Source organism: Mesoplodon densirostris, chromosome 1 (genome assembly GCF_025265405.1).
Source record: "Mesoplodon densirostris isolate mMesDen1 chromosome 1, mMesDen1 primary haplotype, whole genome shotgun sequence".
NCBI classification, from domain to species: Eukaryota; Metazoa; Chordata; class Mammalia; order Artiodactyla; family Ziphiidae; genus Mesoplodon; species Mesoplodon densirostris.
In genome coordinates, this window is record NC_082661.1 from 206,644,519 (window position 1) to 206,671,805 (window position 27,287).

Here is a 27,287-nt window from a genome sequence, read left to right on the forward strand (position 1 = left end):
CATTAAAGTCTAAATAACACCAGGGATTATTTTTCAGTTCTCCAATTCATAAATCTAAATGAACAAAAGATAACTGTATCAAATTAAAATATATCATTACTGGACAAAGATTCAAAAGTAAAATTAAATTGATGGATCTATGTAATGAATTAACTACTATAATCCAGATGTTTGAATTTTTTACAGAATATTTAATTATTACATATGAAGCACTGTTCTGAAAGAGATAAGCATTCTACTCTGATATAATAGATTAGAAACAAAAATCTATTTTATAGTCATTCTTTTCTCTCATACATGAAATGCAACCTTTCTAAAGTTTATGCTAGTAACTTTTGATAGTGAGTACAAATATTGTTGATCACAGAGTATTTAACACACAGGCAGCTATGAAGGGAGCTCCCAGATGATGATAGAAATGAGGAAATGACTAGGCTTGTTTTCTTCTGGAAATGATTTAAGCATTGAAAACACCAGAACATAGCATGATCCAATTATTATTAAACACACCTTATAATCAATATAACTTAATTGATTCAATGTCCTGCAATATAATAGGCTATTTTTTTGCAGATTAACAATGGACATATATCCAAAAATGTTCCATAAAACACGTTTCAGAAATACATCTGATCAGGGCTTCCCTGGTGGCACAGTGGTTGAGAGCCCGCCTGCCGATGCAGGGACCACGGGTTCATGCCCTGGTCCGGGAAGATCCCACATGCCGCAGAGCGGCCGGGCCTGTGAGCCATGGCCACTGAGCCTGTGCATCCGGAGCCTGTGCTCTGCAATGGTAGAGGCCACAACAGTGAGAGATCCATGTACCGAAAAAAAAAAAAAAAAGAAATATATCTGATCAAATAATAGTTTCAACATCTCTCCACAAAATAGAAAAAGAAAAGTTTAGTAGTTAAACCAAGTACAGGTAAACTGTAAATAGAGGTCAGTGTGAGTATAAGTGTGTTGGGGAGTGAGTAGGTTGGGGGCTTGGAGTGCCATCAGCAGAACCAAGTGTTTAAAAACACTCAGACACAGCACTCAAACAGACTATGTCCATATATATCCCCGTTCCAAAATTTAATAGCAGTGTGACATTGAGGAAGCCATTTAATTTCTCTGTGTCTCTCTTTTTTAATTCATGAAATGGAACTAGTACAGTTGCTATGATTAATAATAGGTTAAAACATACAGAGGATAAAACATTGCCTTGTACAATTAAACATTAATGAAGATCAATTATTTGTGAAGTGATTTAAAAAATATATGACAACTGATAGGGCAAAGGCACCAATCCATTAGAACATGTGACAACCTGTGTACACCCCTTAATACAAGTCCTGATTATTTAATACACACACATCCGTGCATATGTAAAATATATGTACATACAGGGTAAGTTGAAACCAACTGACACTTTCAAATTTGTATTACTTGAAAATTAGGTTAGACATGCACTGAGTTGTAGAGATAGCCTTTTGTGCATCTAAGGATTGTGTCTGGAAAGTTCTCTAAGTAATGGCCAGAGTGAGCTGGCTCAGGTATATATTCTGTAAGTGATTGAAGATTATTGCCATATTCAGAAGCTGCAGGTCCTGACAGATACAGATAATGTCAAACAGTACAATCATTGTTCATATTATTAGTCTTGGAGAAGAATAAGATGACTCTGCAGGTCATCTCACAACGATAAGTTTACTTTTTCTTTTATTTTTCCTTTTTAAGTAGAAAAAAAGAATAGCTAAATATTCCAGAGGAAGCACTGAAAACAAGCATGTCATTATTGAACATGTAAGTGATTCACCAACATACAGATCTTTGCTCCATCCATTTTTTTTTGCAGAGAACGCAGTGAGAGTAACTGCATATCTGGACGTCTCGATAACGTATTTGTTTTCTTTCTCCCTCCACCTACAGAAAGTCTCTGATGACCTCATTTTCCAACAGAATGGGGTTCTGTCTTGTTTTCCTCATGCTGTTCTGAGTTTTCTAATAAACATCTTCTGTGCTGGTGATTTATTCATTTTGTTCAAAACACTGACCTCCTTCTGGACCTTCCAGATATCATATCTTCTTGCTTTTACCACATTTTCCTTTCAGCCTTGAGGAAATAAAAGGTCTCTATCATGTCTGTGATTTCAACCACTAATGGTTTTATTTTCAGAGTTCTGAGATGACTTACACTATAGGATTGACGTTTACAGTGGTGCACATTGATCATAACAGAAATAGCTGTGAGAAATTATTTTTTAATTTGTTTTGGGTATATACTGATATTCCTAGTAAACTGAGTAATACATTTCGAGAGTGTTCAAGCATTTACCTGCTTGATACTAATTAGGTAATACGCATACAGATTTATCATTGACTACTTTGAGAATGACATTTCAAAAAATTCTCCAGTAATCCATTTCACAGGTATTTATTTAGAATTCTTCCAAGTCATCTTTGTTACAGAATGTTTTTTCTCTAAATTTGTGTGGCTAAAGATAAGGCCTTCAACAGAGCTCATCACAGGAGTTGTGTGAGGCATCATTGCTCAAGATTGACCAAAAATCTATTCTTGGTTTTGAGCCTCCTCCTATATCCTGTTTGCTGAAGAATATGATTTGATCTCTGTACAGAAACAATATTAAAATTTCAAATTAAAATAAACAAATAAACAAGACTTCCCGAGTTTTATAAGTTCTTTAGTAAATATATCAAATGTCAACTGCAGATGGCTTTGTTCTTCATTGTGTTACAATCTCATAAATTCCATCTTTAAAAAGAATTACACTTTTTGGAGAAGTATTAGTCACGGAGTGAGTAGGGTTCTATCTTACTTATAAACCTACTAATTATTCAACATTCCTGTCAAGTAAGTTGATACTAAATTGAAACTGAGAAGCCTAATGAAATACACACTCCAATATACATTGTTTTGAACTAGATAAAAAATTAACAGAGTAAATGTCTCTAGAGCATTTTCAGAATGGCATGAAAGACTTAATCTCAAACAAACAATCTAGGAGATTTATAATGAAATCTACCAGAGAGAGAGAGAAAAAATAGAGTCTTTAAACCATAGAAGGATTACAATATTCCCAGGGTTCATGGTCTTGTTCAATCAAATCCTAAATGACATAAAAGTTTCCCTTGGAGGAAAGTCCTAGTGAGTTTTCTCTTCTTAGCACTTAGAGAAGATGTGGATTTGTGCAAGCTGTAGAGATGGATGCCCAGATTGAATAAGCAAATAGTCCCATCTATAACTGTCGTAACTTAAGGATCTCTGAGAAAACTTCTGCAGATGGCAATCTCATAGGTTCGGTGTTACCTTGAACTGACTTAAGTCATCCAAATATCTTGAACTGTGCTGTCTCTATACCATGTTACACAAGTGGTTGATAAGTGGTAACTCTGTCTCCACAGCACCCAAGGCCACGGGGAAGTTTTCAGCAAACTACAAACTGGGACTTAGCTCAGGGCACTTTTTTCTTTTATGCGGAAACACTATGCCAGATAGAAACTCAGAGAAACATTACTAAGTGCAGTATTTTTTAACAAATATTCACAGAGTGTTAATTAGTGTAACTGCTATAGGAGATGCTATGACAAAGAAAAATTAATCATCCCAAGGGAAAAAGAAAATAGTATTTGTTAATCATGTATTGTGTGCCAGGAACTGTACAAGATCCTGCAGTGAACCAAAATAGTGTGAAGTGAGTAATATGTATATTTTAGACATAAGGAAACCCAATCTCAGACTCTTTCATTTTATAATAAGATATCCAATTCAAACTTTTTTAAACAACAAAAAAATGGAGAGTTCATACAGAGGAAATTCTAAAACCAGCTAATTATAGCTGAACTTTTCTCTACAGTAATATAACAATACCTCATTTTTTCCCCTTAACCTATTGGCTCTGCCATCTCCTGTCTTGGTTTCAGATCTAAGCTTCATGTGGTGTGAAAATTACTACAGTAGCTCTAGATCCTCTAGACAAACTACACAAAAATCAGAAGTATCTTTCTTAAAAGCCCCAGCAAAATGCTTATCATAGGGGTTCTAAGTGGGTCACATGCCCATGTTTGAACTAATGATTGTGGCCAGAGAGAATTCAGGGATCTATTTGTCTAAGCCTTTGTCAGGTATTCCACCATGGCAGATAGTAAATGAAAAAATGTATGCAAAAGTCTGTATCTAAGAAGAGGGCAGGGTGAACTGTTAGCAGACAAATGAATGTGCTTGGGATCACAGTGTAGTAAGTGTGTTTCACTAAATTTGAAACTATGTCCTTACAATTCTAAAGTATGAGTTATTTTTAAAAAATAATTTTTAATTGTAATTAACTATATATATATATATATATATATATATATATTGCAGTATAGGAAAATAAAGCAAAATATATCCTCAATTTCCTGTTGGAAGCTGGAATACTGTCTGGCATACAAATAGTTGATGCCTAATATAACTGTATGGAATAAATAAATAAAATATACTAACACTTGATGTGAGGTTGAATGCCCTTAACAAGAAGTAAATTCTGAGGAGAGTGCTATCATTAAATGACAAAGGAATAGAAAAAGTTGCATGAATTAGAGAGTGTTTGAGTTTGGCCAGGAGATTGATACAAATTAAGAGGATTTAAATCAGAGTCAGAAAGAGCACTTTAGACAACATGAATAGTTAGGTGGAAACTGCAAAGTACAGATCTTTCTCAACTTACAGTGGGGTTATGCAGGTAAATAATGCAAGTCAAAATGCACTGAATACACCTAACCTACGGAACAGCATACCTTAGCCTAGCCAAACTTAAATGGGCTCAGAACACTTACCTTAGCCTACAGTTGGGCAAAATCATCTAACACAGAACCTATTTTATAATAAAGTGTTGAATATCTCATGTAATTAATTGAATACTATACTGAACATGAAAGTGAGAATGGTTGTCTGGGTGCAGAATGGTTGTGAGAGTATCGGTTGTTTACCCTCAATAATGGTGGGGTGAACTGGGAGCTTCATAATCACAAGAGAGGATCCCACTGTGTATCACCAGCCTGGGAAAAGATCCACATTCGAACTATGGTTTCTACTGATTTCCTATCACTTTCACTCTATCTAAAGCCAAAAAATCATAAGTCAAACATTCATAAGTTAGTCTGGATAGGGGTTACTCAGGTTCCCATTGGCTGGACCATAGGATGTCTCAGGATCAGTCTTAGGAGCTAAGCGTCCTCAAGGAGGTGGGTTCAACACAGCCTGGACTTCATCTATATGCAATAGAAACTATGTTAAGGTAGTTTTTTTCTTTCCAATGCAGAGTTGTATCAACACAGCCCTCCTAAAGTTAGGAAAAATAATCCAGTGGTTCCCTGGTGAATGGAAGTATGGAAAAAATAAGAAGTATGGAGAAATAGTAAAGGGTTAGTTGTAGTAGCAAGGTGAGAGGTGAGAGGGATCAACTTAGGGCTGGGTCTAGAGAATGGAGAAGAACAGATTAATAAAGAGACACTACAAGTTAGACAAGAGCAAAGAACAAAAAACGAGTGCCGGGTCTGTTAGGACTGTAGACACACCATATTCTTCTCTGTCCTCTCAGAAATCATTTACCTTTTCTTTTTCATACTCATAGCCTAGTTTATTTCCTTGTTTAACAGAACTTACATTTCCTTACTCCATTTAAACATCTAATACATTAAATGACTTGTATATTTGTTTCTGATCTTTTGAAAAGGTGCACAAAATTTTAATGTAATATATATCAATATCATCATGAATGACTTCAAATTTAGATTAAATCAGTTATGAAAAACAAGTATCTATGTCTAATTTGGTATCTTACAAAAATAAGGACAGACGTAAAAGTAATCTTGCAGTGGATCTAAAGGATACTGATAATGGAACTAGTAAAAACATAATATATTTAGCTGGTCTTCTTATTTATCATTTGTTGGTCTTTAAAAATTTATTTTTATTAAATTTTAATTTTATATTGGACTGTAGTTGATTTACAATGTTGTGTTAGCAGAGAATCAAACTAATCTGAATGATATTAAATACTGTGGTCCCAAGGGGCTAAAGAATTAGTTTCCAGACTAAGTCTGTGTGAAGCTCAAGGACAAGTGAAAAATGATGAAAATTCAAAACATCAAGGGGACTCCAATTAAGGAGATTATAACACATTTTTTAAAAGGTGGCTTTGAGAGAAGACTTGAAGGGTTGTTATGTGAACAAGGAAGAAACCAGACATTTTGCAAATAAATGCAGATTGGCAAGAAATGTGTAGGCCTGTAGTGAGGAGTCACGCTTTGCTGTAGCAGAGGTACACAGAAGCGAGAGACGGGAATGCTTTAAAGGTGACATTAGGATAATTTGTAGAGCACACTAGTTGTTAGGTTTTACCCCGAAAGTGAAAAAAGGACTTGAATACTATAATGCATTGAGCGCTAAGACACTGAATTTAGACAGAACTGAGTTTATAGCTGGTTCCAACACTTATGAGTTAAGTGATTCACCATATGTAGAATAGGGATAAAAATTTATGTAGCTGTTAGTTTTAAATGAGGCAGTGCATAAAAATTCTTAGCTCACTGTCTGGTAGAGTGTAAATGCCCAGTGTTTCTTAATTACTATTAGCATATTGTAAAATAACCATAGTAATAAGAACAAAAACTACAACTAAGCGATACAACCTGAAGAGATGTATATGATACAGACTTGACTTCAGAAAATCAGACTGTAGCTTCTACATTAAAATAAAAAAAAATTATAGGGGAACACTTTAAATGACTATTGTATGTAGGACAATAGGAAAGTTAGACATTACTGATGAAACTGTTAGTATGAACAAATGGTAGTGAATTTCCTGCATTTCCAGAAATTTTCTCATACCTGGTCCACTTTCCCTTAACATTCTCATTCCTTTATTTCTTGCTAAAATTTGAACTCTTGATTTATTTCTGTGCATGTCTTAGGAAATCTTCTGGAGTTTATCAAAATAAAAAGAGTGAATATTTTAAAGTTATTTATATTGTAGTCTTACAAGAAAAACTTAAGGTTACTGTTTATATTTCACTTGTATAAATGAATTCCCTGGTGAATTTGAAATTTTAATAATGCATTTATGAATCAGAAGAATAAATACAATTTATTTCCCTCCTGTGAATCCAAATATTACAGTGGTTCGAAATGTGTTTTCAAGTGCTTTGAAATTTTACAAGATGGTAAAATGGATCACTTTGAAATTAAATAAGTGGTAGAAGTACCAAAAGGGTTATCAATGTGTCTTTTTATTTAAACATATTTATTGGAGTATAATTGCTTTACAATGGTGTATTTGTTGTCAGGGCACAGATTGGATTCAGGATATAAAAAATGTATTAAATAGGTTAATGTAACTCTAGTTTCATGAGGTCACTGATAATGATGATACCCATAGAGTATATTTCTTAATTCACAGAACATAAAATATTAAATTATAAAAATAATATAAATCTCAAATGACTGTTGGAAAATGGTTTATCTTCCACTCTATTTCTATTTATTAAAAAGTCATTTGTGTCCAACAAAATTTCTTTGAATTAGATTTTATTATTTCCCAGTGTGAATAAAAATTTGGATGGAAGTAGAAGTTTTTTTATGTCAAAAAATGGCAAGCAAGTTAAGGCTTATGCAAGAAATCAGGAAGGCATATTCAGTCAATATTAAGATACATGTAACTATGATCTATTAAAATATTTCTTTACATCATCTTTCTACATAAACTAATAATTTATATTCAAGCCATTGTCATGTATCAATTAAATGAGTTTGGTCAAGCTTTTTTTTTAATTAAAAATTATTCAGGGTTCAAATTACTCTGTGTATTTGATATAAATACAACAAAGTTTTAAAGCAGAATTTAAATAATGTATACTTTAATTAAAAACAAAAGCAATGTTCTTTTCACTCAAATTGATGAATAATCTTGATTTACATTATTAACGAAAAAAATCTAGGTTATTTTAGGATTTTCTTGGCTTAGTTACATAAATCATCAGCTACTTCCATAGCATATGCAAACCCTGATTCCCTTTTGTTTCAAAGAAACTAAAAGGTATATTTATGTATGCAAAATTACATAAGCATAAAAGTAAGTGACTACATCATGGCAAAAAATGAATTACTATAATTTTACAGTGTTTTTCTTAAAAATCAGTTGTCAATATAGAAAAAAATATATATATTTCATTATTCCCTCTCCCTTCAAAAAAAAAAAAAAAGGAAAGAAAGGTAACGTTTCCATAGTATTGGAAAAAATTCAGCTAACCTCAGCCTAAACAAATATAGAGGAGATTTTAAGCATACCTAACCCAACAAATAGTTTTAAGAGTTATTTAAGGCAACTATCATCTTTATTTCCCCTGAAGGTATTTCTATTCATTTTGTGAAGTCTGTATACCCTATATCACACTGGTGTAAACACCGAAGGATAAAACCCTGGCACTGTGATGTCTGTTGCCTAGCATTCTTAATATACTCACGGGATTATGGTGAATATGTCTACTCATGACATGACAGATTAGACTCAATAGGAGATTTCTCCATATATCTACTAATTTGGTAGGTTTTTCCACTACAGTTAAATGTAAAGGCTCTCTGACATCCTTTTCATGTACTTCAGTTTTGCTTGAACCATATCTTAAAGAACATTAAAACCTGACATATTGCTGAATAATCGTTTTTCAAGAGATAGAACACTAACGTAACAAGTGAACATCCTTAATTTGAAGGGGAAAAAAATAGGAATCCATTTGTCTACTTCTTCTTTGATTGACCCACACTAATCAATTTCTTTTTCCTACATGGGTAGCCATAGTGAGGCTACAGCTACAGATTTACAACTAAGTTAAAATGGTACAAAATATTAACTCAGGCGGATTCACAAGGAATAGTTTTTACAACCTCAAATCGCTGTAAAGACAGAGAATATCAGTGTCCCTAATGCTGTCCATCTAAAGAACCCTCACAACTATTACTAATTTTACATTTAAAATAACTTTGCTAGGGACTTCCCTGGCAGTCCAGTGGTTAAGACTCCATGCTTCCACTGCAGAGGGTGCAGGTTCAATCCCTGGTTGGGGAACTAAGATCCCACATGCCACGCAGCGGAGTCAAAAAGAAAAAATAAAGTAAAATTAATTAACTTGCTTATATGGTAAGAAAAAAGAAAAGAATATGATGTATATATGACATGAGAATTTTAGCCACATTCACAGAAACTTTCTGAAATGTTCTACTGACTTCTATCATTAATTTACACATGTGTTCTCAAAGATAAAATTATTTATTTAATAGCATTGCTTTGTAGAGCTACAGTAGGAGTCTTTCATTCAAAAAGGAGGTTTATTTGGTATGATACTTGTATTTAAAATTTAAACATTTTAATAAAACATTTCTTCAAGAAAAATTCATGAATTCATAAAATTAAATGCTATGGTAAAAAATATCTTCTTCCTCCAACAGAAAAATAATATATCCACTTAAAAATAGAAAGAATTAGAAAGCTCAATATGCATTATTGTTATCTATACACATTTTATGAGAAATAATATTGCTTTATCTGCTTGGTTCAAAATATCGCAGTGTAATCTATTGCATATACATATGAAATAGGTCCTGGCAATGTGCACATTAGATTCACATAAGAAATTCTTTAAGTTCTCAGGATGAGCTCTGCCCCCCTCTTGTGAAGTAGTGCATTGTATAATAACTTTTGATGTATTTCTTCATGCAACTTAATTGTTATCTTAGTCTGTTTTTACTACTAAACAGAGAAAACCCAAGTAACTTAGGCGGTTATACTGTTTACTGGTTTAGGGTAAAATAAGTTTGATTTACCATTTCCATCAAAATCCCAAATCATATGTGACAGAGGGGAAAAAAGTACATAGAAATGTGCTATGTATACACCACAGATGTCTCCTAAGGAGAAGGCTGCCCTGTGTTTTACTGAACACTTCGGTGAGTTAGCTTAAGGACCTCTGAGGGCAGAAGCAAGAGCTATTTTACTTTGCATAATAAAACTCAGGAGGCAGATCTACAATGTAGAGTGTTTCTAAATTACATGTTATTAGTGCTTCATTGATTTCTTCAGTGAGAAATGCCATAGAATGAATCTAGTTAGAGGCTTTTATTAAATCCTAGAGCTTGGAGTCTACTAATAATACCTGTACAAACTTTTTATTTTTAAAAAATAATGAAATCCTTATATTTCAAACACAGCTTGCTTTTAAATCCACCCTTATTTCCCATACAACAAAAATATTACATAGCTAATATGGGATAGTAATCTGACCAAGTGAACATTCTGTCAAAAGAGGGGCTAGCATACTTGATTCATCCACTTTGGGCTCTTCCCTTACTAGGCTCACATAGAGCCTGTTAATACTGGGCAGAGACCAAGTGGGAAATCAGATGAGATTCTTTAACTCAAGAAATAATGAAGATAACAAACTGAACACACACACACAACACTAGGCTACAAGCAGTCGGTGATTTTCTGTCTAAGCATTTTACACTCCATGTGTGGGCTGTACCAATATACTAAAGAAGGTGGGAAGTATTGCTTAAGATAAAAGCAAATCCAGTAACCATAATGAAAAAAGAAGAATGGCATGGACAGGTCAAAGCTTGAAAAGTATAATGTGTTTACTTCTTTAGAAATAAGATGAAGAAAGTTAGCACGTGTTATGTAGAAGAAGCTTTGCATCCTTGTAAGAATGCTGGAGGGTTTGCCAACGATGAATTGCATATGCGTGTGCATCCACACTCTAAAAAGTATATAATTTCTTTAATAAACAATCTATGACTGTCTTGTTTTTTAAGATAGTGCGCTAGGCTCTGAGAATTTAGGGAACTGAGAGGTCCTGACAGTCTAGAGTTTGTGTTTTCGTAGAGTGGAGAGGGAAGGAAGAAGCTCAGAGAAACTGGAAAAGCGAAGGTCATGGTTTCAGGATTTATAAGTGCTTCAGATATTCACTATTTAAGAGCATAGCTAGATAGAAAAAGTTGCAACTCCTGGGATATTTAAACACTATTTGTTTGTTAGTTTATTTCTCTGTGGGAGGAATTAGCATATAAGCATGAAGGGAGCAAAAAAATAATTGAACCTCACTGAACTGTGACTTTGCCAGATCTTTATCAAGGAACCGTGTTTGGAAACAATTTTTTTTTTTTGGAAACAATTTTAATTGCTTCTCATCATGCTGATAATATACTTTTCCTAAAAATACGTGAAACAACTCATATTTTCAATTTCTGATGTGTTTGGGCTTCACTGTAACCAGATAATTTTAGTGCTCCATCCACCTGGCCTGTCCATGAATCAAGTCACTAGTGTAGAGTTGTCTTGATATATGGCCAGCCATATATGTAATTTTGCTTGAACAGATTTGATAAATTATGAGGGAGAATGATATACTTTACTAACTTTCACTTTCACAGAATGTTTATTTTTTCCCTTAGAGAAGCTTTAAGGAAACATATATCAAACCCAATCCCCTCTTAATCATTTTCTTGCTATAACTTATAAAGAAAAAGGAGTGCTAGAGACCTCTCTCCAGACTACCATGGTGCCCGCTACATGTTATTTCCTCTTTCTTCACCCCTTGAGTGGCAACATAGCCATTGGCTGTGCAGGGCTTATGGCAGATCTGACCCTGGATAATCCCTTAGCCACTTATTGCCATATTTGATTGCAATCACTCATCGACTTTTGAGGGTCCTAAAAGAGTGACTCCAGTTACCACCTTCGTCTTTTCCAGCCCATCCACATTGAAGAACAACACTGAGGTCCACTTTCCATAAGATTCCTGAACTATCCAATCTGACACATTAACTGGAACCACCTTCACCTCAGGGTATGTGCTAGGGAAGAGAGGAGTATATCAGGAAGAAACTCTTGGAACATTATTTGTTTGCTTATTTGTTTGTTTTGGTTAGCAAGTCAAGCTCAGAAGAAGTCAGAGCGTGGAAACGGACATTTTCAGATTTTTATAGAAGTGCCTGTTGCTTTCAAGGTCTCTCTGTCACTGTGATTTACAGATACACTCTATTCATCTTATTGTTTATCATGTAATCATTGATTGAAACACACACACACACACCGTTCCAACTATAACCATTAATTTTAAGACACTATACAGTCAACCAATCACCCCTAAAGAAAAATGACAATAATAAAAATATCATTTTCCCAACTGCTCCATTTTCCTCTCAAGAAAAAGGAGTACTTTAAAGGTAGATTTCTAGAGAAATGTAACCCAAAGGAACAGGAGAAGTAGTTTGAAATTCTAGACAATAAGATCAAATGTGGTGTCAGGGGTGATTTCAAGGGTAGGCAAGCCTTTCAAAATATCTCGGATAGCTATAATGTTACCTAAGTTGCCATCTTCCCTTTCTATATATAGAACTAGTTCTGGGGTAGGTATGTAAATCAGAAATGATTACCTTCTTGTATTTACTATAAGCATCCTCTGTGCCAAGTTACACTGACCTACTTGAACTGTATGAGATTAAACTCCAGTTGCACTCCAATTTGAGAGTGGGCAAGAGATGGGAGAGGTGTGATTTACAGATGCTACGAGGGTCAGACTGTAAATACATCTTTTTACATCAACTGACACCTGTTTTCAATTGTATCAAAGGTATTGTTTTAGTCAGTGAAAACTTTAAAGAATTTCTATTTACAGCCCTAACTAGCCCAAATGTTAGCTGTGCCCTTGTATTTAGGTAAAAATATCTTGACAGTAATATTTTTTTTTACCTTCCAGCTATTTTTATTCATGACAACTCGAAACCTCTAAGAAAGACTTCTGCTAACTTTTGGATTTGTTGTTGCATTACTTTGTGGCCTTCTTAGGGTCTTGCACAAAGCTTTGTCAAATCTCCCTGCTCTGAACCACACTGCCTCCTTCTAGTTCTCGCTTTCGTCCCCCCTACTACCAAAAATAAACCATTTGTGGGAGAATTATCTAAGATTTTTCGAGGGAGATCCAGTGGAATTGTTTCTTTACTCATTGCCTGCTACCCATGTTTCTCTTCCTATTCTGTCGATTTTCCTCACCACTCCAATCTTCATACAGAAATGTTTAAAAAATATGGTAACATGATAAATTACTGCCAAACCTATTGTTTTTCAATTCTTATAGGCAAATTCTAGCAGCACCTGCACAGAAAGTTGTAATCTTTATGTATATTAAAAGAAACTGACATTTAAATTTTTCTCTCTTCAAAATGGTGTCAAAAATAAAACACAATCAATTATGTAGATGTCCGTTCTTTTTGAGATTTTATCTTTAACCCAACCATTGTAACACAACCATTTTTCTGAAAAAAAAACTTATTTTTAAATTATTTTTAAATTTCTGCCTAATTAAAAAATTGATAACAAAAATCATTAAATTCCCATGCACTGGCCATATCATAAAAATTTTAAGAGTAGTAGAACTATAATATTAGTCAAATGTATCTATGTACATGTAATGATATAATAACTTAATTCTTTGGATTCAAATTATGAGTAAAATAATGAAACATGTTGCTTTACATTTGTAGAGCACTTTTGATTAAAAAGATAATGAATTATTTCAATTTCTATGACATTAAATAGATATAATTGACTCTTCTAAGAATTACACATGCATTTTTATTTTTAATAGTCTCTTTTAATCTTACCTATCTGGATATTTTTGTACATAGAAGAAGATAAAATTATAAATTAAAATTCTTCTTATAAGAAGTTTATATTTCTCAGGTCATTATAAAACACTCCTTTTGTAATGCATAATCTCTTCAACTTTAGAACTATGATTCATGGTTCATTAATGACTTGTTGAAATTTAAGATTTTTTCAAGAAAATTTTCTATTAACTGCCAGTCTGAAAAATGTCTGTTTAGTATACATTGCCAGTTAACTGAATGCACAATGAGTTATTAATGTGAAAAATACATCATTTATTACATATTCAATGACCTATTTTAGTTTAAAAAAACGTAAGATATAAAATGTTTTATTCTTAAAAGCAAAAAGGCATATAATTTACAGTGATTTAAATCAATGTATCTCAATAAGCATCAGAAAACCATTTGTGTTATTAACTAAATTTCAAGTAATTTATATTTCCTCTAAATATTTAGGGGGTGGATTAGCCAACTCACACTCAGATGTATTAAAACTATCTAATATGGAGTTTTAATAACCTTTTAAAAATGAGTCAATAAGTATTAATCAGTCCCTTTCAGAAGCTCTGGAACTATGGGGAAGACAGGAGTGTAATATACCCTCTCTCATCTTCCAGGAAGTTTAGTTTAGTTAAACTAAACTGTATTCACAGATGGAGCTAATAGACAACAGGTTTAAAGAATGGTTGCATGCTGGTCTCAAGTTTTTCTGCACCAACTCCTGGGCAAGCGGTCATATTCAAGAAAGAGACAAGGAAGGACGCCAGCTTGGTTCATTAGCCAGAGCTCAACACTTTAGAGACCATTTTGATTTAGATCAAACATATGTTGCATTGGTGTGTCTGGTTGAGCTCAGCCTAGGGCTCAAGTAATCTTCTGTTGTCTAAAGAGAAGGAATGTGTAAATATCAATAAAACCCAAAGAAGTTATTTTCATTAATAAGCTCTTATGCTATAGTATAAAATAGAAATAATGGTATGTGTCCTGGACTGTGTCACGCGGAATGGGATGGAATTCAGCTGAGGAGCTGAATGAATGGGTGGTACCAGGCCATCATTCTCAGGCATTTTTAAAGTGAAAATTAATCTCCTGAAATTCAAATTCCTCAGGACACTCAGAAAGGTACCTACATTAGGCTCTGAAGAATTTCTACAGTGCTGAGAACTTCAAACTGTCTTAAAAAGTGAAAAAAAAAATGATTCACATTATTTTTAAATAATGATTTAAAAATAAAATCCAAATAATGATTAATTCGTTTTTTTAAGCTACAAGTTTATCTTTTAGTATAGATATGAAGTAATTTTGTTTCTCTTAAATTCTTCAGTTTTGATTTACATTACAGACTAAACAAACCTGAAAATTATAGATAACAGAAAAAAGAAAAGAAACCAAGCAGAGAAAAAAAAAAAAACTTTTAGCAAAACTGTAGCTAATTGCAGGGTAGCCCTTTCTCCAGTGTAGATTATGAGTAGTTTTGACACTACTATTATGGTCAGCTTAATTTTCAGACGTTATGTTACTGCAGTCCCTAGAAAGAATTGAAGTAAGCTGGCTTAAGTCACATTTACCAATGGCAAATGGTGCTGCTGGGGCATTCAGGCTGAGATCTGCCTGACAGGAGATATAAGTCCTTCTTCCTATTTACTGCTTCCACACACACCATTCCTGTGTGCTTGATGCCATGCTGGCAGCCTGTCAAATCTTGTGTTAGACGCTGAGAAATCAGGTACATAAGAAATACCTTCTTCCCTCAATGCTATGTAGTCTGGTTTAGGAAAGAGTGTAACACTTCCTTCTTTATTTCCATTCTTGTGAGAAACATGAATTAAGTGCCTACCAGTTTTGAGGCACTAAGTATATAAAATCCTGATGCATGTCCAGAAGGTTTTCAGACACAGGAGATATAAATTATTTGAAATGAGAGAGTAGCAACTGTATAAATTATTTGAAATGACAGAGTAGCAATCTGAGAGAAATGCAGATTAATGTGATGAGGGGTCAGAGGAAGAAAACTAATATTAATTAAATGCATATTATGTGTCAGGCCTTCTGCCTGGCCTGGAATATACACTCAACACAATAGTCAGAAAATAGTCTCAAATTCTGTTCAAGACAATTCTTAAAGAGAGCAATCTCAGGACACAAGCCACATTTAGGTAGGAAAAAATGTTCCATGAATTGGTAAGAGAAAAGACCATATCTATCCTTCAGGTTTTCCTGATGTGGAAAAGATCCCCATTATGTTAAAAATACTTTTCATATTTAACAGTTTAGTTTTTGAAACGCATGCTAATTTTTACTCTAACTTTTCACTTTAGCAGTAGGGATAATTACTGTGAAATGTAATAGGAATTATGATGATCATTCACATTCATTAAAATGGAACTCTATATGCTGGTAGAATTGCTATAATTTAATATAGAATTCTGACAAGTATTGGCAAAACACCTATACATTTGACTATATATCCCTAAAAGAAATAAAGACATTTAAAAATATCCTCAAGCATACTTTTCAGTGTTTCTCACAATATATATATAAATAACTGAAATAAAATTTTGCCTTACGTGTGTTCAAATTATTTGCATGTTCCTCTAATTATTATTAGCTCCAACTTCAGCTCTGTAGTAATCATTTCGACCTTCAAGAGATGTTATGTTCTGACAGCATATTATACAATACATACAAGCCCAGAATCACACATGGTATTCATTGCATCCAGACAAAGTTAAACTCCTGCCTCTAGTAGCAAATTTACCCTAATGATCCAATTTACCTGTTATAGGGGAAAAGAAATACCTCAAATGGTATACTATTAACCATATGTGTCATAGATATAGGAATTTTGACCCAAATAATTGTGTTAATAGTGTATTTAAAAAAATAAGCAAAGTTGATAATAGTATATTAAATACAGTAATAGGGAATAGGAGAATGAGATAAATAAAAACAAATGTTACATATTAAATTATTTATCAATAATAATTTATCAGTAACTTGAAAATAACAAAAAGATATTTATTAAACATAACACTCAATGCCAATTAAATAAAATTTTATCCTCAACAGATAAGTAAAAGAACAATATATATATATATTTTAGATATTACCTCAAGAGGAGCCATTTTCAGTTTCTCTGCAGATTTCTTCAGTCTCTTAACTATTATAGTGCTTGCACTCAGACCTAAAGATTATTACTTTAATGCAAATGCAAATACTTTTCAAATATGCTGCATTTTCAATAAGTTCTACTTATTTTCCGTAAAAACATTGTGACAGTATATTATAATTTTTAATCACTTTATTGCTGAGCACGTAATAGGTGTTCTGAAAATAATAATCAGCTGCTTGACAAATATATTAAGCTCTTTGAAAACAGATACTTGGCTGTCCAAAGAACAGTTTCTATATCATATCTTGACTGTGAGACCCGATTCTAATTTATGAATCTCCCTTTTTATTTTTTCAAGTTGAATTTTTCAATCTTTCAGAATTCTTACGACTCCAACTTTTAGACAAGAAAATTTTCACGTTAATTCAAGAGAAACAAATATACACAAGAACCAAATAATGGCTCATATAACATATCTGAAGCAGTTTCCTCCCCTCCAAATTCCCTTGAAATAGAGAATAAAATATTAGTTTGGTTCAGATTCACTAACATTGCTAAGCAATACTTTAAATACTTCAATAAAGTATCAAGAGACACAGTATTAGAAATTGTGAATGTCCAAAGTTTCCCCCGTTAAGTATTTAAACCACTTCTGTGAACCTTTAGAGTGATGTCATTAGGAGTTATTACTTTTTTACCTCTTGTGAACACATAGAGAGATATAACACACCCACACATTTTCTCAAAGTGCAGACCTCACACATTTCATTTCAACGTACTATACTCCCTGATACAATGCTATATTCATTTCTCTATGGGCAAAACAATACAAGAATGTTCTTATAATATGTTGAATAGATGTTGATACGAGTGGCCTGCTTCTCTGAAAGGAACTCAGGCTAAGTTCGAACATCAGCATTTTGCAAAAGCCTAATCCGAATACCTTAAGAGCAATTTGCCAAAATATTAACCGTAAGATTGATTTAAAAATGCAAGCATACCTTTATAGATTCACTTCTCAATTACACATAAAAGGGAAGAGAAGACAGGAAATTCATCACTAATGTTGCTCAATAAAAGTTCATCAAGCAGACGAGACAGAGCTACAGTACAATTTTGTGTATATTTGTGGTATAACTGAATTTTTCTTTTGGCGATTTCCTGTGGCTTTCTACCAAGATTAGAGAGAAATGTACAAGTCAATGCTCCTCTGAGCACTCACCTCACGTGGGTGATGAGGAGGGTGGCGGTGGGGATGAAGAAGTCATCAGCTCGGTCGAACTGCTTTCCCACAGGCTGGGTGTGGATGGTGTGATGTGGCGCGTCCCCGCTGGCCAGGGTTATCACCTAAACACAACACCACATTTAGATCTTGGCCGTGCAGGCCCTTAATGGGGTCAGAGATGAAATAAATCTCTGGCGGTTGTTTGCACAGGCTATTTGTTTTCAACCTCAAAATTAGTACATTGTTAAGCACATTGCAAGTCTACGTTTGCTTATTTTCAGTGTAAAAGTTTCTAAAAGAAAAAAAATGGGAAACATCTTTTTCTAGAACAATTTCTGCCTAAAAGATAAAATAAATATACATATAGGTAACTTCTGCGTTATAAAATTGTTATTGCTATAATAAGAAATATGAAATCAAGCGTACACATGACATAAATGAGATGCTGGCTTTCTTTTCTTTCTTCCTTCTTCCCTCCCTCTCCTTCTCTCTCTCCCCCTTCCTTCCTTCTTTCCTTCCATCCTTCCATCCATCCTTCACAGCTTGATTGAGGAATAAATGATATATTAAAAAAGAACCTCCCCCTCCTATACAACAGAGTTGTAAATATAGGACAGAAAATTCTAAAATATATCATTTGAAATACTTTTGCTCTTAGAAATCTTAGAATAGATTACATATTTTAAAAATTTCCCTTTTATAAATTGAAAATGATAAATTTGAGTAAGTTTTAATCAAAAAGGTCTCTTCTAACTATTTGTCATTAATTGGTTTTTAAAACTTTCATAGTTCATTAAAGAAGAGATCACTATATTTAAGCTCTTTTATCCCTTATATCCCATTTTGCATGAAATTCTATCAGTTCTTTCTTCTGATTTCTCAACCTTCACAGCTGTCCTATTGTCCCTGCTGCACAGCCACTGTGCTGTGTTAGCTTTTTAAAGTATTTGCCTGCCTTTATTTTACCCCTTTTAAATCCTTTCTACATATGGGCACCAAATCAAACTTCTTAAACTTTTGACTGCCTAAGTTAAATAGACTTTCTTCCCTCAAAACTGAGTGTCTTCCTTTGGTTTTTAGGACAGAAGGAGATAGCATTTTTAGTTTTAGATTTTTTTTTACCCTAAAAGGTTAATTTTTGTTAATTGCAATAAGCATAATTTCGTTGAGATACATTGGGAATTGCCAAGTTCAACAAAATAGAGTAATTATTATAATAGTCAAGAAAGGCTCAGTCATGTTACAGTCACAATCCAAAACAAAGCAGAAACAAATCTTTACTTCTTTACTACTTACTTCTTTACTTTTTAATAATAAAGACTTTTGTTTCATACCTCTTACTTTCCTAGAGGCCTTTGGCAGGATATCTATTGTTTTTAGTGTTTTTAATTCCATTTTCCACGAGGAAAGAGCAGCTAACTACCTTGAATGTTTCCATTCATGAAAGACCTCTTTTGTCAAAACTAATCATATGGCCTCACCCAACCAAAAGAAGCCCCCCACCCACCATGTGCCCAGAGGAAGAGAGAACCAAAGTATGTGATAACGCTTTAAAGACACTCTACCTATTTTATTAATGAGTAACAGTGAGAAAGTCCTCACTGGATTTTAGCCATTCATAATTATGCCTATAAGATTTTAATAAAACTCAACAGGGGTAATAACAATGGAACTCCTCAAATTTTCTTCCCTTTAGATTGTATAGAGGTACATAATTCTCAAGCTGCATGTACATGTATTTGAAATTAATAATAATACTTAGACTGACGGCAGCAATAATAATACTTATTGAGAGCTTGCTATGGGCCAGGTAACACACTATAATGTGTGCATTGCATCCCAAACTTACTGATGCAAAAATATTTCACGCCACTGAAGGCAGATTAACTGGACCTCTCTTCTGTGCTTGGCACCGTCCTAGGTTGTAAAAAATACAAAGCCACTTCCCCAGTTCCCCTCAGTCTGGACTTTGATGGGTTGAGGTCTTTCTCGCTGCTGGAATTGAGCAGGGAGTGGTGAATTGTCAGGTTTGGGACTGAGCTCACTGAAGGACACAGATTGATCTGTGATGCACCTCAATCAATAAGCCCAATCTTGCAACAATTCTGAACTCATTTCTAACAGCATCCTGCTGCTGGCCTGTCATTATGTGATGCCTGCTGCAAACCCAGAGATACCACCTCCCACTGTCACCCCATCTGGCTGGGTCCTACTTCCTGGCCAATGGAAGAACACAAGGACTTTATTCCAAGTTGCTTCCTGGGGATATTTTCTTCTCTAATTGTTGTGCGTTTACAAGACATTACATACAGGTTGCAAAACGGTGCAGATGACAGACTAATGAGTTTTAGATTTTTACAGAACTTCTTAAGCTTTCATAAGACATAAGCGCCCTTTATAAAGAAAAACATACTTATAGGCATAATTATGAATGGCTAAAAACATACTATAATTAATTAATTATAATTAATTATAAATGTCACAGAGAATAATACATATTGCTTTCATAATCGACAAAGATGTACAGATTTAATTATACTCAACAGGAAAACACAAAGGAGGGCTTTCAGATCCTTGATAAAATGTTTTGCACCTTCAAGGGTAAGAGGGTCCCATTATAAAATATAACACATTAGGGCTAAAAAGTTACTCCTAGCCCTCAAGACCTGGAGTCAATTTCTCTTTCCAGTCTAATCTTTCACCATCATGGCACAGGGACACTCTAGCAAAAATGAGAGCTTGACCATGTTTTTGGTTTCAATTCAATTTCTCTAGAGGAAAATCTGTTCCCCTTTCAAACAAATCTTAAATCCCATTTCTTTCGAAGATATTTTCTGGTAATCCTGTTGGGAGACAATTATCCATAAATATCTTGACGTTTCTGCAGAGTCAAGTCTTTCTGAGCAAAAAAAAAAAAAAAAACACTTCACCTTGGTTAAAGGATGATGGTGCAGCAAAAATGCCTTTGGAAGCTAGAGATAGAGTATTTCTCCTGAGACATTTAGAGACTTAATTCCTCTGAGTCAGTTACTGAGGTGCCAGGGTACTGACCTTCCCCTCCTCTCCCTGGAGAAGATTTGCATGCTTTCCAGACTAATAATCTCTTCTCTCTCACATGAGATGGTGGGTTGAGGTGCCAGCAGCCTAAAATAACTTAGAGACACATGATTCCAGGCTCCTCCTGCATTAAGACTGTGCTGGTCATAAAGGGTGACACTAGCCTCACCACATCACCCCATAGGGGTTGGGGTCAGAGAATAAATACTAACAGGCTGCATGGGTAAGAAACGGTCTGTTCTCTGATCCAGAGACCCTGTGTTTCCTGTCAGTCTGTCTATCATCTATGATCTATCTATCTATCTATCACCTATTTATCATCTATCCATCTTATACATACATAAATACCCCCCCACACACTCTTCATGTAAATAAGTCTTGTTGTATGTCATATTTTAAGAGTAATTCTCAGTTCTTACATTTTATTTTATATTTTCAGTTGTGAAACTAACCTTTCACTTCCACCCACCAAGTATTTTAAAAATTCACTAAATCTTATTTGCATAATTTTTATTAGACATTCAGAGAAAAAGAACCTGTTTTTAGATGGCTGGACAATGTGTGGGAAATTTCTCATCAACTCTACAGATAGTCACTCTCAAAATGTATATATATGTATATATACCTCTATCTGTCAATTTTTCATGTAAACAATTTCAAAACATAAGCCAATGTCACAAAAATGACAGTACATATTCCCAATTAGAAATGAACCTGCACTCAGATAGTAAAGTACTATGTGTTTGGAGAACACTGGAGACCTGCTTTGAGACTCTGTCTAACTCTCCTGGTCTCTTTCTCACAGGACCCACCTTCCAGGCCCCATTTAAAAGAGATGGAAACAAGGAAATTCTCATGAAAATTTGAGGGAGGTAGGAAATGTAAATCATAATATTTTTTTCTTAATGGCTTTAGCTTTGTCATCGTAGGTTATTCTTTTTGCATATAAATCTAATGTTTGGAATGTCTGAACTAAAATATTTTCCAAGAAAAAAAGTACTTGAGAATCAATATTTTCTTCCCTTACTGTGAAGATCTAGGTGGAAGAATATCATTGTTAAATGGTTATGTGTCCAATTAGATACTGAAAGGTTTAAAGATCATTATTTTCTCTAATATACTGAAATGTACTTACCTGTAGTGTTGGAGAAGTCTTTTCCATGGTACCCCAGCTTAGCACCCAGACCTGATCATGTGATTTGTCATAGTGTAGTTTAACAGGGATGGGGTCTGTGCTTACTGCCTGTAATAGAAAGAAGTTGAAAAACTTTTCAGACGGAAATATTAGTTTAAAACTTGGCCAAAAATTATAGAAAAATCCAAGAGTTTAGATGTCAGATTAAAAAGGTATGTAGCCAATTATCTAATTTTCTAAACCTTTATTTGATTAATTTGGAAGTATGATACTTTACTCAAATATATTTTTGCACAATTTTGTATAGTCTTACATTCATTCATTACCTATGCAAATTGTGTTTAATGGAGAAGCTATTTAGAAACTCAAGATATAAATGATTAATATGTGCATTTTAATCAACTGTTGAGTACAGGTAAGAACTATATTTATACTATTAGATTTTTCTATCCCACTGCTGGTTATGGCATTTGACCATTTATAATGCTAAAATGCCAACAATCTGATATATGGTTGTAACTCTAATAACAGATTACCTAATTTAGTTTCCTTAATGAGAAGTCTAAAGCCACAGAAAAAGAAGCAATTTTTTGTATCGTACTTGATATGGTAAATGTATTTTTCTGCTAATATTTATAATATCTAGCATTTACTGAAAACAAAACTTCCAAAACGCACATTGCTGCCAGAAAGTTACTTCACTCACGTTAATTCCAAGCTATTTATATCATAAGCTAATACCTTTTTGAAGTAATTTCCTGTAATATTAATAGTTGCACATTTTCTAATTTAATAACATAGAACAAATTGTTTTCAATAAAACAACCTTTATCCAATATTGAAAACATTTCTTTCCAAGCTCTATTGAATATCCTTAGAGAATTTCCCAAGTCCTAGTTTATAATGTAATTCTCTTCTCAGTGGATTAAATGTAAACTATAGTTGTAGTTGAATATATAGATTCATATTTTAACTAACACTTTGGCAATTTAGTCTTACTGAAGTATTTCTTTTCTGAAATCTTGCCCTATATTTTATCTATTTAAAATTCTCAATATTCTTGGATTAGAATTAATTACTGGATTTCTGAAAAGACCTATTTAAACATTTCTGTATTAGTGTCCTCACCCCTTTCTTTCTGGCTAACAGAGCCACGATAACATTTTGGGTTCAGGTGGGCAGTGATATTCTCAGGGAAGGTAGCCCACCTGAGGACCAGCAGAGATTTAAGCCAATGACTAATCTTGTTCCCTTTTGACAAGTGTGAAATTTCCCAGACTCTCTAGAGGTGATGGGTAGTCACATGGCATATCCTAGTTTACACATTGTGAAGATTAAGGTGATGAATAATTTCTGAGAGTGAAGCATTTCCATCGAAAGAGACAATAGCAGTAGGAGACCTCCACGCACCACACTTTCTCCTTCTTCCTGCTTTGAATGCTGTCAGATGAGGATATTAAGCCTCAATTTCTAAAGCCATTTTGAGGTCATGAAACAATAAGCTTAAGAAGGAAAAACCACCACTTTGAGGATTTAGCAGGACAAATATGAAAGGAGACTGAATTCTCCATGATAGTCTTGAATTGCTGCACAAACCTAGAATAACTATCCCAAGACTTGATGTTATTTGGGATAACTATACGGTTCTATTGCTTGAGGAATAGCTGGCCTGGTATTTGGTGAAACGTACTCAAGTGAATGCCAGACGTTTCATTTTGATTCTTCATGTACTGATCAATAATTTCAACAGGTATATAGCAAAAGAGCCATCATTAATCATTACACTGATAACAAAGCAGTAAGATTCCTTTGATTTTTCATATTTTTCCCTTTATATGTTAAACTTGATCTATGTAGGATTATAATAGCCTATTTTGCGTGCAACTTAAAATGGAATAATCTTTAGGCACTTAAAATGTTAAAGACAAAATAGTTCAATAGGCAACAAAAGCAGCAATAACAAAAAGACCTCATTGTTAATCAATTGTTAGGATATGGTTATAAAAATAGCAAAGATCCTTAGATAACTTTATAAAGTAGGGAACAATTTGAATAAACATTTTCAGTTTGCTAGCTCTCATAAATTTATTTCCTTTTCACTTGGCCCTTCATAAATATTATCTTGTAAGGACATACCACAATCCATAGGTTCTGTTAATGTCCCCATAAGACGTGATAAGAAAACTGAGACACTTATCTTACCAGTAGTCATCCAGCCAGTGAACAGCAAGCCTGGGATTTGGGTCTGTGTTCTTTCCCAAAGTGGGAACCTCCCTACCTATGAAAGACCGTTCTTCCTAGTTGACAGTTTCATTCCTGACAATGTGTGCATATGTTGCCCTCTTATTTATGCTTCACAGATAAGAAACATTCTTTTAGGTTTTTTTCTTTTGGAGGGTGAAGAGAAACCCATGGGACCCAAGGATATGCAGTATCATTTGTATAAGCAGTACAATCCCAGGGGAGAATCACTGAGAGGTAGTATACACCATGCTTATGAGCATGTATTCTGAAGATGACTTCAAATCTTAGCGTCCTCATTTAAATTTAAATAATAATAATAATAATAATAACAACTTGGGAACTTACTAATGTTTTCTGTGGCTCAGTTTCCTCTATAATAAAATGGAGACAGTAATAACACCTACTTCAAAGGGTCGTTGTAAATATTGGGTGAGGTCGTAAATATAAAGTGCTCAGGTATGCCTGATGAATGCTAAACATGATGGAAATACCACTGCTCCTACTATTAGAAAAACTAACTGAACTAGAGTATTTTCATGACAGCACTATAGTGTTTTAGAGATGTAATGCCCGTATTTAGCAAATGAAGAAACTAGAAGAGGATATTTACTTTAATAATCACAGTCTCTGTCCTGGAAGAGTTTATAAGTGAGAGGGTGAAAGAAGAATTTAAAATAACTTGATGCATGTCACAAAATAAAAATAAGGGTCAAATACCTTGGAAGATCAGAGGAAGAAGTACAGAGCAGGATGGGGGAGAATAGGAAGTGATGCTTTAATTGAGCCTTAAAGTATAAACATTTTCTTTTATAAATGGCAGGACAGAGACAATTTTTTATTTACCTTATTTTTTTAATTGGGATATATTTGCTTTACAATGTTGTGTTAGTTTATGCTGTACAAAAGAGTGAGTCAGCTATATGTATACCTATATCCCCTTCCTCTGCGTCTCCCTTCCACCCCTCCCATCCCACCCTGCTAGGTCATCACAGAGCACCGGGCTGAGCTCCCTGTGCTACACTGCAGGTTCCCACGACTATAACTTGACAAATGGTAGTGTATTTTTTAAAGTTAAGTTGTGAGAATATATTTCAGGAGGTGTCAGAAGGCAGTTCACAATTAAATTCCTTCAAATAAGTGAAGATATACGTTTTTGAAGGAAGAAAATATCAATTTTCAAAACAACTTCAGAATTTGAAAGGAAAAATCTATTTACAAGTTTTCAAGTGTGCAGATGATACAAAACGTTTTACAGAGGAAATGCTGACATGGTTTTCAGCAAGGAAATCATACAACAATGACAAAAATATGTGCAAACAACCGTACTCAGGGTCATCTTTCTATAACCCAATTTTCAGTCAAAAACCAAAAATTTTCCTGGTGTATACTTAAATGGCCAATGTTTTGAAAGGGATAAATTACACGTGTTGACTTTTATAAAATATCTTCTGCTCTACTTTGGAAATTACTCTAAACGTTCAATTTAGAACATTAGCTTCTGAAAAAGAGAAAGGCACTATATTTGACACACACAAGAAATTCGTGCCACAAGTAAGCCTGTAAGCCTGTGTTATAAAACAGATCTTATTTTTGAAAAAGACTGTATAGAGTCTATTATCCTTAATGGTCCTCTTTCTCCTCTACTTCCCATCCTCACGCCCCGGCTGGACCTGCCTTCCAAACGCTGAGCCCTTTGCAGCTCCTGCCCTGCTCAGACCACACAGGGGGCCTCTATCACCTCCAACCTCATCTCCTGGTTTCCACCTTTCAACTTCCTACTCGTCCACTTTCTCGACAGATTTGTCAGAGTGCTTTGCTTTCTTTTCTTTTCTGGTGAGCATTAGGCAGATCATGGCACCAATTGGCTCAAAACACAATGTCTTCTCATTTCCCTCAGAGTAAAAGCCAAAAGCCCTTATAATGACCTGTCTCTCCAGGTCTTCTTTCTCAGATCCTTCACCTTCCAGGCTCCCCACGATGGCTCCAATCCAGATGCTGTGGCTTCCTTGCTGTTCATCCAACATGCCGATCACGCTTCTATTTTTGGAGGCTTTTCCCCAGAACCAACCTCCTTCTCCAGATAACCAAGTGTCTACTTCTTGGACACCTTTGTTGAGAACTCACCTTGTGGGCGAGGCCAACATGACCACTCTATTTAATACTGTAACCAGCCTGCCCTTCATCTTTAACTTTCCCAATCCCACCTGGTCTGCTCTGCCATTTTACCTTTTCCAGTGGCACTGACCACTTTCCATACTGTAGAATTTACATATCATTTTTAGTATTCTTATTTTTTGTTGTTTGTCTCTATCCAGTGGGCTCTAGGTTCCAAGAAACCAGGCCTTTTGTGTTTGTTTAGCTCAATGGTATCACTTATGCACTTAGAACAGTAACTTGTAAACTGTAGTATTCAATATATAATTAATGAACATCTACATCTACTTCATTGGGAAAAGCAAATTGCAAAATTAACAACATGACAAAAGGCATTATAATTAAGATCATGATTATTACTTTATATAACAAAGACAACTACACTCTGCACTAGGCTTGTTATGAACAAAGTTTTTCTCTAAATATTTTACAAATACAAATTAGTTTTTGAATCTTCTTGACAGTTGTTTTGTTGACGTGTACACTATTGATATTTCTAAAGATAAAAGTAAACAAAAGACTAAGGGTGCCAATGTCCATCCCTACAGACTATAAAATTCCCACTCTCCTCTCAAGATAACTTCATACCCACCATCCAATATACAGATAAATTCAGGTCTCCAACTTTGGTCCATATGTTAAATATTTATAAAAT

At 34.2% G+C, this 27,287-nt stretch overlaps 1 protein-coding gene across 3 annotated transcripts in view; it reads right to left on the reverse strand.

Annotated features, from left to right (window-relative positions):
• FSTL5 (follistatin like 5) overlaps positions 1-27,287 on the reverse strand; it is a 547,068-nt gene that overhangs the window by 20,868 nt on the left and 498,913 nt on the right. For all 3 annotated transcript variants that reach the window (XM_060093813.1, XM_060093804.1, XM_060093793.1), the window contains 2 exons: positions 22,235-22,342; positions 18,040-18,164 (listed from right to left, as the gene is read on the reverse strand). In XM_060093813.1, coding sequence (XP_059949796.1) covers positions 18,040-18,164; positions 22,235-22,342 — 233 coding nt within the window. The remainder of the gene's footprint in view (positions 1-18,039; positions 18,165-22,234; positions 22,343-27,287) is intronic.